At 36.7% G+C, this 12,584-nt stretch overlaps 1 protein-coding gene across 1 annotated transcript in view; it reads right to left on the bottom strand.

Moving 5' to 3' along the window:
• COL25A1 (collagen type XXV alpha 1 chain) overlaps nt 1-12,584 on the bottom strand; it is a 512,490-nt gene that overhangs the window by 30,880 nt on the left and 469,026 nt on the right. The window contains exons 26-30 of the mRNA XM_024993507.2: nt 9,285-9,329; nt 7,027-7,107; nt 6,109-6,171; nt 5,429-5,479; nt 2,826-2,852 (exon numbers count right to left, since the gene is read on the bottom strand). Coding sequence (XP_024849275.1) covers nt 2,826-2,852; nt 5,429-5,479; nt 6,109-6,171; nt 7,027-7,107; nt 9,285-9,329 — 267 coding nt within the window. The remainder of the gene's footprint in view (nt 1-2,825; nt 2,853-5,428; nt 5,480-6,108; nt 6,172-7,026; nt 7,108-9,284; nt 9,330-12,584) is intronic.

Below are 12,584 nucleotides of genomic sequence, written 5' to 3'. Positions count from 1 at the left end.
TCCAACCATCTCATCCTCTGTCAACCCCTTCTCCTCTTGCCCTCAATCTTTCCCAGCATCAGGGTCTTTTCCAGCGAGTCAACTCTGCATCAGGTGGCCAAACTTTTGGAGCTTCAGCTTCAGCATCAGTCCTTTCAATGAATATTTGGAGCTGATTTCCTTTTAGATTGATTGGTTTGATCTCCTTGCAGTCCAAGGGACTCTCAAGAGTCTTCTCCAGCACCACAATTTGAAAGCATCAATTCTTTGGTGTTCAGCCTTCTTTATGGTCCAACACTCACATCCGTACATGACTACTGGAAAAACCATAGCTTTGACTATTTGGACCTTTGTCAGCAAAGTGATGTCTCTCCTTTTTAATACACTGTCTAGGTTTGTCATAGCTTTCCTTTCAAGGAGCAAAGGTCTTTGAACGTCATGGCTGTAGTCACTGTCTGCGGTGATATTGGAGCCCAAGAAAATAAAATCTGTCACTGCTTCCACTTTTTCCACTTCTATTTGCCATGAAGTGATGAGACCGGATGCCATGATTTTAGTTTTCTGAATGTTGAGTTTCAAGTCAGCTTTTTCACTCTCCTCTGAACCTCATCAAGAGGCTCTTTAGTTCTTCTTCACTTTCTGCCATTAGAATTGTATCATCTACATATCTGAGGTTCTTGATATTTCTCCTGGCAATCTTGATTCCAGCTTGTGATTCATCTAGCCTGGCATTTTGCATAATGTACTCTGCAAATAAGTTAAGTAATATACAGCTTTGTCATACTCCTTTCCCAATTTTGGGCCAAAAATTTCAACTCTGAACCTAAATTATAGTCCCAGATCTTTCACTTACTTAGCAGTGTAATTTAGGGAAAACAACCTAAATCTTCTGAGCCCATAGTTTAATATTTATAAAATCAAGGGGCTAGCACAGGTAATCTATATGGGGCTTTCAACCTTTTAATTCTCTGAAATCTATGATTTAAGTAACAATTGAAGTTAAGTGTAAGCAAAGTAAATAACTGCATTGTAGATATCAAAAGGATCTTGGGCATCTATTAATTTAATGGTGATAGGGTAACTGAATGACTCATAGAATTAAAAATGATCTTGGTGACTTTGGCCTGAGTCATTACAATTAATCTGGTCCTTAGCAGTACCTTAAAATCCAAAGAGAGACCAAGAGAAGGAAATAGTATTTAGTCCAGTGTGAGAAGAGAGATCCAAGGAGGTTAGATAAGTACTAAGACAAAGCTGATAGATAATCTCTCTCTTTTGACCCCTACAACAGTGCCCTTATCTTAAACAATAATTCATGCCACTCATTGGCATGACACTGTCACTCATTGGCCTTACCAGAAGGTAAAGTATTTTAAGAAGAATAAAGAGGCATGAACTTTTTCCTTTCTGGGCTGAGTCACTTGCTTTACCTCAAAAAGGAAACTCAGGTTTCTGGAGTCAGAGCAATCCCTGTACCACCCCGAAGGTGGGGTGGGCCAGAGGGAATCCTCAGAAGAGAGAGTGGGCTGCCTATGGGCTTTTCGACTCAGTGCCAATGTTGCATTTATGTGTTCCCCCAACCCATCTCCACTAAATGCATCAACTCACTACTGAGGAGCTGTCAAGAGTCGTGAATCTTCTTTCAAGCAGCCTCGCATGCATGCATGCATGCTAAATCGCTTCAATCATGTCCAACTCTTTGTGGCCCTATGGACTATAGCCTGCCAGGCTCCTCTGTCCACAGGATTCTCCAGGCAAGAATACTGGAGTGGGTTGCCATTCTCTTCTCCAGGGGATCTTCCCGACTCAGGGATTGAATCCAGGTCTCCAGCATCGCAGGCAGATTCTTTACCATCGGAGCCACGAGTGAAGCCCCCAAGCAGCCTTGAGGACTAGCTAAATTTTTCTGTTCAGAACAAAGCATCAAAACAGGAGTGCCACAACAGCTGACATGTAGTGGGTGTTTATCAACAGCTGCACAGACCTTCTGCTAAGTGTTCTGTAATCACACCTCATCCAATCATCACAACACTCTGAGGCAAGTTAACTCCTCGAGTAAAGGAAGGATTAGAGAGGGGACATAATCTGCCCAAGGTGACGCATGGCCTGTCAGTGACAAAGCTGAGATTAGAAGATGGGTCCTTATCCCAGACGCTCACTGGAAGAAGTCTGTCTCGTATTAATCCTCCAAGGTGTCTTCTTGGTCTACACGAAGGCAAAGAACACATCTTCATCCATCTTCACGATTTGACCTGCACTAATTCTGACAAGGAAGGGCTATCCTCCATTGTTCTCTTGTTAGGTCAAATGTAGAATACATGTATGTGATGTAATCTTCTCAGTATAGCACACTTGATATGCCCTACCTCATTATACACTAGTGACTTACAGGGAAATGCAAAATTAAGATGCTGGACAATCAAAGCATTTAGATGCAGTACTGCTATTATGACAAATAAGAAGTATCAACCAATACCATCTGAATATATAACTAGAGACACCATACTAAGAAAGAGTATCTGGACTAGTCTCAGAACCTCATCAGATTCACTTTTGTTTTCCTTTTGGAATGTTGATTTTGAGTATAATATTGTGATTAGTAACTTAAGAAACTGACATAGTGACAAGAAAAAAGGCAAAATGAGGACTAATTAATCTCCAGGTGATATCACTTAAATTTGTGGCAAGTCATTCCTTGTGAAATTTAAACATCTGGATACTTAAAGGCTTAAAGATTATCAACATTACTTGACAAATAAGTAAGACAGGACAGGCATGCGTCTGTCATGCTTCTCCATGATTAACAATGAAATAGAATCAAACAAACAAGGGATTTGTTGGATTACCTTTGGTCCAGGAAGCCCATGGGGTCCCTGAAAACGGAAAACACAGCTTTTAATTAAGAACTGAATCACTGTTTCTCAGCAGAAGTGACTATTATATGAAGTAACAAAAGAGATGTAAAACAAGAATCTTGTTTGATCTACAGCTAGAGGCAGGCCAGTGGGTATTAACACTCAGTGAAAGTTCCTTCCAGCTCGTGGACAGCTCTGCAATAGGAAATACATTAATAGCAATTCTTTCTGCTGAGTATCTCTGACAGGGAGAGGGGAATCTGCCAGGGTTACAAGGGAGGGAAAAAAACACCCAGAAAAAAGTGTTTGTGAACCCATACTACTTCTATTTCTCAAATTCCTATTCAAAAAAAAATCTAGGTGGACTATGTGAGATACATTATGAATTTATATGAAATAGAGGTCAACCTTAAAAGACAGAAATTTGCCAAAAATACTTTTGGAACTCTTAAGTATCAGTAGAGGAGATCTTTTCAATTATTAACTCCTCTAACCTCAAGGTTTTGAAAAATCTAGAGGAGGAAGAAAGTGAGGAGACTGATAGTCAAGTTTGGAACCCTGTTGGATCATTTCTTTAATTTAAGGCTAAGAAAAGGATTCTAAGAGAGGACTGCTAAACATTGGTATTTAGAATGCATTTATTTTTACAAAGATGAATTATTCAAGGCTCAAATGTAATAACTCTTGACCAATGGAAGGAAGTCATAACACATCCATAGTCAGGGCTTTTCCCATATATTTTGTGGAAAATCTAAATATAGAGACTAATTAGCTAAGCTAAATTAACTAAATAAAGGTTACTGTGGATTGCTTTAAATTTCAAGTCATTTAAATAAACTATTTGGAGACAGGAGTATTTAAATACTTGTCAGCAAAATCGTACAAGAGGAAAAAGTTTTTTTTTTTTAATCAAGCAATAGATAGATTTGTTATACATGTCTACTTTGGAATAACATTTTCCTTTTGAATAAATTGTGCATAAACATTTTCAGGAAGTGGTCATCTTATCAAGTATTATTTCATTTTAGAAGTGGTTTTAAATTCCTTTAAACTAATTAATTTTGTAATTTGAACGGATATAGCATTTTAAATTTAATTTTCTAACAAAGTGGTGGGAGTACAGAAAAGCCAAAGGTATGCCATTTTCTTGATTCTTAAGGAACCGTTTAGGTTTATAAAAATATGGTTAATTATAACTGTTTTGTGGTATGAAATAGAAACCCAGTAGATGATTGGGATCTGGTGCTATGCTCTGTGGTTTAGACCATTCCAATGATGCTCTTTCTTGGAGCACAACTGGAGTAAAGAGAGACTGACACATTGTTTAATCTCCGGGGTTGAAGACATATGGTTTATTGAGTCACCTTCGAGATGAATGTGACCTAAGAGGCTGCCTGACTTGTTCCCAATCCGTCCCAGTCAAAAGCATTTGGAGCATTCTGCCTTCTAGTTCCAGCCTTAATACAACAGTCATTAGGTAGATATTTGGAGAATTATGCTGCCTTAATGGCTACCTTCTTCACCGAACATGAATTCTATGAGGACACAGTCATTTCTCCACTGGTCACTGAAAGATATCTGCAGTGAACACTGTATTTGCCAAAGCACGTAAAAAGGGAAAAGAAAAAGATCCAACAATATATTAACATATCATGTGTAGAAGTGAGCTTCTGTTTTCATACTGTTTTATAAATGTTCTTATTGAATGTTTCATTAAAGGGTCACAACCCTCAAAGTTGGTTCAGTTCAGTTCAGTTCAGTTCAGTTGCTCAGTCATGTCTGACTCTTTGCGACCCCATGAATCGCAGCACTCCAGGCCTCCCCGTCCATCACCAACTCCAGGAGTTCACTCAGACTCACGTCCATCGAGTCAGTGATGCCATCCAGCCATCTCATCCTCTGTCGTCAGAAACATGGAATTCCCTGGTGGTCCAGTGGTCGGGACTCTGAGCTCTCACTATCAAGGACCCAGCTTCAGTCCTTGGTCAGGGAACTAAAGTCTCAAAAGTCATGTAGGGTTCAGACCTCTCTCTCCCACCAAAGTTTGTTAAAAACATTCATTAATAGCTATAAATATTAAACTTGTTACGGTATTAATGGCCTAGAACAGTGATTGGTTAAAATGATTTTTCAGTGTTCATACTATGCGAAAGTGAAGGGTTAGTTGGTCTGTCGTGTCCAATTCTTTGCGACCCTATAGACTATAGCTGCCAGGATCTTCTGTCCATGTAATTCTCCAGGCAAGAATACTGGAGTGGGTTGCCCTTCCCTTCTCCAGGGGATCTTCCTGTTCCAGGGATCGAATGGGGGTCTCCCACACTGCAGATTCTGTGTGGTGTTAGTCACCAGAGAGGGTACAGTAGAACTTGCTGAACCTATTTCTTCAAATTTCCTATCGCAAAACTCCCCTACTGCTTTCCAACAGATATGGTTGGGACAGTGAAAGACAACACGGTAAAATCAGAACAACACCTCCTATTTTCCACCTGGGAAGTACCAGATACAAGCTGGCTGTTTTGAGGGATGAGTTCATGCTTTCTCTGGAGGTATGCTCTTAAACAAATGATTCCATTTTGGAGAGAAGGGAAACTTACCATGGGGCCTGGTGGGCCGTGGGGACCTGGTGGGCCTGGTGGGCCTATGACCTGCATGTCAGGAAAATAAATATAGATTTGGTCACTTCATTTAGATAAGGCAGTTAGGCTTGAGTCTCAAGCTAGGGCTCTGCTCAGGCCATTAATGGTTGCAGAGGAAGGATACTGGAAGAAGTAATGTGCTTGATTCTGTACATTTGGAAATTCCTTTGTGAGAAAAAAAAACAAACTTAAAAAAAAATACAATTGTTTTACAAAAGCCAGAATAAATCAAAAGCACATTAAAAGAAAAGGAAGCAACTGATTACCAAGAAATGCTATAATGCTACAACCATGTTCAAACTTTCAAATATTTCACTAAGCTCTGGAGAGAAAAAACAAGAAAAAAACGTAGGTTCTATGTGCACAGAGCTCGACCCACAAGCATCGTGGGAAAACCACTGATTTTCTCCTCAGGATTAGATAGTCCTCTGAAAAATTGCTTCAAACTCAGACCTCTGAGACACTTTTGTCTCTCCCTGTACAAGGCTGACAGATATTTCTTGTATAGCTTGACAGACCAAGAGGATCATGGTCTTTCTACTGTTGATAAGCCATCTGGCATGGGTTGAAGTTGGTAAATAACTGGTCCATTTCAGGGTTTTTCGGGAACCATGAACGTTGAACCACCACGGACTTACGGAAGGGCCCTGTGGACCTGGCAATCCCGAGTCTCCTTTTTCTCCTTTCATTCCATTGGCACCCTACAAATAACCATTAAGAGTGGAGCCGGTCAAGTTACTTGCAAAGTATAAGGAACAGCTGAATTTTCTCCCCAAATCCATCATCCTCTTGAAATTGTTATAATATCATGCAACATGATATGTAAGACAAGGATTTATCTTCTTGTATTTTAGTTTCTAAGCTAAGCAGCAAACTTCCTCAAATCCCTAGGATTGTGGATGATTTCTGAAATAAACTATAAGGTAAATAAAAACTAAGTTATGCTTGATGGGTTAAATTTTACATTGCTAAATATGTCCTATTATAACATATTTTAATGGTGGTGCTGACTTTAAATAGCAGTCTTTTAGTTTTCACTGACATTTATGCATTTCCTTGTTTTAAAAAATGATCTAGGGCAGTGAGGTTTTCTATATTTTTTTCCTGTATTTTTCTACATTTACATCTCCAAATCCTCAGCAAATATTATGGGGAAAACCATAAAAACATCACCCCATAATACTGCACACATAAAGAGAACACTTTCTATTGTAATTTGTTTTTAATTATTCTGTACTTTTTGGTTTTAAAATTATGATTTATTTAAAAATGATTGGTTACACCTTATGTTAATGACCAACTCTATTTATTTTACTATCTTCTAGTGAAAATCAAGAAAACATAAAGGTTTATTTTGTAATTCATTTGGTTAGATGCTTTAAAACTTCTTCCATTGCCTTAGTTAATTAGTTGTAGTAATTAACCAAAAATACCTCAAATATTAAAAATAAAAACATTATATAAATCATTGGATGAGACTGCAGCTAATAATACAACTATTTTCTGATTATTTGATTTATCTCAATATGAACACATCTTTAAGAGTATAAACATACCGGTAGTCCAGGAAGTCCAATTCCTCCTTTTTCACCTGGCATACCTGGGTCCCCCATGTCTCCCTTTGAGCCTTTGAGTCCCTACAAACGACACGGTTTGCACTTAAGAATCATACTGACCATTGATGGTTACATAGTAGGGAAAATGGAATTCCAGATCAATTTTGTCAACAAATGGACCCTATGCTGAGATGATTCTGATTTTCATTTTTAGGTAGAGTTATCTCTTACAGCAACCTTCTACATTAATCACTACAATTTCCCCTTGTAATGGAAGAGATTAAATTCTACTGCTTAGGCCATTTAAGTATGAAAAGCATAAGCATAAGTGTTGACGTCATTTCTTCTGATTCCACATTTTCACCTGGTAGCTACTTCTATGTCATCAGTCCTGAAAACAACTTAATGGACTTAACGCATAACAGAACAGTACACATTTTGAACCAGGACCTAGTGTTATAGTAAGAAAGGTACAAATGAGTTTCTCCCGTCTCCATTCATTATACATCCCCTATCCTTCCTTAACTGTAGGCAGAAGTTCCGGTCACCAGCTTTCAATGGTTCAGTCTACAGACTGGGAGATCACTCATTACACACTCATGTTCAATTAATGCTTAGAAATACTTCCACTTTGTATTCTTATTTTGTTCTCATGACATCTCTCTGAGGTGATCCAGGATGTGATTTTTATTCTTGTTTTACAGTGAGGAAATAGATATATGTGGATTCTGAAGGCAAACATAGGAATTTTTCAATACTAAGACTGAAATTAATGTACATCATTAAGCATTTTTATCCAAGGAGGCTTACTGCACTATGACCAGATGGCCCACTCTTCAGCAGAGATGATCATAGCTATTTCAGTTATGATTATAGGGCTTCCTGGTTGCAATAACCTGTCCAACTTTTCTGTACTAAAAACTACTTAAGGATAGGAAGGTTCTTTTCTTGTTACTTATACCTATTTCATAGCACCTACTTCAGAGTCATCTATTAGGAGGATGGGTGGGTACCTAAATAGATAGATGGATCTTAAAGCTGGTTGATTTTAGGAATCTAGTAATAGCAGCAGGATAGCCAACCCAATGGACCTAGTATAGAAGATTTTGTAAAGCCTGTAGAAAAAAATTCAGCTATTGTATGTGTAGGGATGTCTGTGTAGTATATCATAATATATATCAAATTATTTATAATGATTAACTGGGGAAAAACCACTGGGTTTTTAAATGCTAATGTGATCTCCGATGGATACAGTGGATCATCTAAAGTCTTTTTTTAGCTACCACATGTTAATTTAGTGTGACATTATATGATTTCAATATACAACTCATATTAAAATAACTCTTCTCTTAATTTACTTATCTAATACAATCTTCTGAGGAGTTTATTCCACAAGCTGTATAAATAATGTCCTTGATTTCTTATGATCTTCTTGATTTTAGTCATTTCTTGAGTAAATTATGGAAGCCCAGAAAACATCAGATATCTTGAAACTAATTCTTGTGCTTAGACACTCTAAATATTGAATATTGTCCACATTTGCCTTGTCAGATTCATTTCTTTCAGGGGTGAGCAAACCATGGCATAGGGCCAAATTCAGCTCAGAAATTGTTTTTGTACAGGCTGAATGTTTAAAATAAAATTTAAAAATTTGATAGAGAATGTATATGGTCTGTAAAGCCTAAAACATTTACTCCCTGGTCCTTCATCAAAAATGTTTGCCAATCTCTGTGTTAGGGGGAAACCCTCAGAGATACTGTCATATTCTACAAAACTACAAGTGTCCTGCTTGTTTCTCTCTTCTAATGATCTAGAAAATTCGGTGTAATCTTTATTTGGGAAAATAAAACAATATCAAAATAACATGTGTAAGCAACATCTAATTTTGTAGAAACTACAGTCACAGATTTAAATCTTAAATTAATTTGTATTCACTGATAAGAATTAGATAATTCTTACTAAATTGGTAATGATCTTACAAGTCTAATAAAAATTCATATGTCATTGGTAGATTGATCAGAGTTTTAAGACAAATCTAAGGTATCATATAACTTGCATGTTTCTACAAAGAAAAGCAATGTCCAGTTAAAACTAATTGCTTTTTAAAGTTAATGTCGTCTCTAGAACAGAAGGTAAAAAAAGAGAATATTATATATCAACAATGTCTTCAAACCTATAATAAAAGGTTTAAATGCTTTATATTATATATATATATATAATAAATGCTTTAAATGACAGTGTAAAGCTTTGAAAATTACCTGCTCTCCATCAACTCCTGGGACTCCTGGAGATCCTGGCTCTCCCTGTTAAGATAAAAATTAATGGCTAGCTTCTTCTTTATTATTGGTAGCATACTACACTAAAAATGATGCAAAAAATGATGCTAGCTGGTAACAGTACACTTTAACTTTCCAGCAAATGCATCCTAACTTGAATATGTTATTACATCATACCGCATCATTACACAAAGTGAAATAACATTTTTTGAATATTATGTATAATAATATTTGTCTGTAGCTAAATAAGATCTAGCATTTTAAAAAATTTTATCCCCTCATATGCGATTCAGGCTAAAAAAATTGCTATCATTTGATGGCAGAGCATATCCTATAGCAACAACCTATATATGCCTCAATTAATTTTTTTCTCCTTAAAAAATCTGCATGATGTCTCTTATTTTCAAGTTTGAGAAAAGAGCAAAACCATAGCAGTTAACTTAAGAAAAAATAACATGCAAAGCCACATACATTTATAATATTTCACCTGACATTGTTTGAACAGTGAATACAAATTCATAATGATTGTGAATGTGCTATTTCCAGATAAGCCTCATTGAAGGATATCATAAATCAGATAATATCTTAATCCACAGAAAATTACTTTGGGATCAATTCAATTTCCTATACTATGCTAGGAATGAACTAAAGTTACTATTCATATTATGATTTATTAGAACCCTTGACAAACCTCAAATACATGGATTTATTTTTCTTAACTGAAGATGTTCCATTAAAAACAAATTTAAACAACATGCTGGAGATTTATTCAAACAACAAATGTCCAGTCACCTTTCAGTCAGAAACGTACTGAACAAGCAAATTCTTTGAAAGATAAGATATTATATCAATGGGTCATTTAGGTAGATCCCATTATAAATATCTCTGATTTCCACATCATGGAAACTTTGTAAAATGAGTTCTTTGGAGTGAGTGAATGGTTTGCCTTACAGACAGATTTCCAAGGAAGCTGACTTGAGGCTGTTTTTCTAGAAAGCCTTGTTTGGTGATGTTATAAACCACAATATAAACCACAATATGAAATGGTTGGAGCTTCTTTCCCTGGTAAAAACTTTAAGAGCTGTTTGGTCATAGTGTGAAATTTGATCCTTCCAAATGTTAAAGGAAGGCATGACAAACAAATGAAAAAAAGAAAAACACTTTTTTCTTCCTTTAAATTCTAGATTTCCTGCTCTTTGTGGTAGTGGCAAAGTTTATTTTGCCACAAACAAGTCTGCTGAGGTTGGCTGCAACTGGTTAAGCCCTAGTCTCATGCAATCTGAATATCTGTCAGCACTCTGGGTTGGATAATGGTTGCTACGTTTTTCCTTCCAAACTGTGACTCACAAATGTTTAAAACAAAAATACAGTTCATGAATTATTTATCCTTCACCCACCAAATGTAGTTTGTAAAGAGTTATTTGTATAGGGCTTCCTAGGTGGAGCTAGTGATAAAGAACCCACCTGCCAATGCAGGAGACATACGACATGGGGGTTCGACCCCTGCGTTGGGAAGATCCCCTGGAGGAGAGCATGGCAACCCACCCCAGTATTCTTTTTTTTTCGTTTTTTTTTTTCTTTTTTTTTCATTTTTTTGTTATTTTATTTTCTTTTTTGTATTTTTTTCTTCAACTCCAGTATTCTTGCCTGGAGAATCCCATGAACAGAGGAACCTGGAGGGCCACAGTCCACTGGGTTGCAAAGAGTCAGACGCTACTGAAGCAACTTAGCTTGCACATTTGATATATAAGAAGTCAAACAGTCCTGGTTTGATAAAGAAAGGAGAAATACTAATTGACTTGGTTCACATTCAGTCTGAGGCTCTGAGTCCTGAGCAGGAATGAGTTTTATATTTGACTCACACTGCATTTGCTGACTCCAGTTCATAGGCACATCTCACTCCAATTATCCCAGCTTTATCAAGGGGAGCTCATGGAAAGCATCAAAGACTGTATCAGCTAACCCAGGATCCCAATTACAAGATCATTGTCAGTGTATGAGGTGGGCCAGCGTACCAGCAAGGTGGGAAGGCTAACAGGTAAGAGGTAAAGGAGGATGACTAACCCTGTCCCCACCCTACTTGTCTAGACATTCATTTGGCCAATTTCTGTTGCTTTCACTTTCAGTTCCAAGTCAATCTTGACCCCAAGGCAGAGAGCACACTTCCTATATGCTTCTTACCCAATGCACTTACTCTATGTACTAATAACTGCCTTTACCTTCCTTTCTCCATCCTTGAACTGACAGCTCCTTGATGAAACCCTTTATTATATCCTCCTATCTTTACTAGGTAATAGTACTTATCATGGAATAGAGGTCCACCAATTAATTATTGATTGATATGATTACTAAATGAATAGCAGTTGAATTATAAAAAACAGGGGATGTAGGTTTTAACAACATAGATTTCTTGGCTAGGTAGTCCTTCTTGCCTCTTTTGGGTCAAGTCCTTTTGGGCTTCTGCAGGCCTCTGAGCTACAAAGAAGAGTCAAGTCTCAAGTTTTTTGAAGTTTGTACAGAATAAGGCACATATTTAGCATTGAGGACAATTTTGCTTCTGGAGACTTAGTCAAGTGAGGGGATAAAGCAAGGAACTCTGACCTTGGTTGACTCTACACAGAGAAAAAAGGAATCTGCAGATTTTCTTTTAGATTTTCTAGTCTAGCTCACCAAGATATTAAAGAACAGGGACCCAATGACTTTCGCATACCATATCAAATACTGCAATGGGATTGCAGATCATGAATTTATTTTATCAAAGAAGAGATAGACTATTTTAATTTAATGACATAAACCACTCTGTATGTCATGATTGTCACCATCTCTTCAAGGAACCTCTAGATGCACATATTATTTAAGTTCTATTTCTTTAAAAAAATGTTTCTTGTCTCTAAAATAACTGAAACAACCTATATTACAAAAATTACAAACTATACTATCAATATTTTAAATAAATTGTGTAATTAAATCTGAAAGTTTAATTTATTTTTGTAAATTTAGTGAATTATATTAAATATTCAAATCTAGAAAAAAAAATAAAGAAAAGGGATCCAGGTCAACTTGTTTACCGGGAATATAGGCTGTATATTATTGGAGCATTTTTTTGTGTTATATCTCTTAGGGACCAGAATGTGGTGGAGAAATAAAAAGTAAAAAATCCCCAAACTTACATTAATGTTATACATGAAATCTGTTTGAAATTAGAGTCTATGTTTTAAATATATCTCACATAGCCAAGGACCTTAGTAATATTTTACTCTGTATTCCTTTTTCTAATAGAAA

The sequence above is a fragment of the Bos taurus genome, chromosome 6 (genome assembly GCF_002263795.3).
Source record: "Bos taurus isolate L1 Dominette 01449 registration number 42190680 breed Hereford chromosome 6, ARS-UCD2.0, whole genome shotgun sequence".
Taxonomy (NCBI): Eukaryota; Metazoa; Chordata; class Mammalia; order Artiodactyla; family Bovidae; genus Bos; species Bos taurus.
Note: the sequence above shows the minus strand (reverse complement) of the source record. Positions and strands in the feature narration are given on the sequence as shown.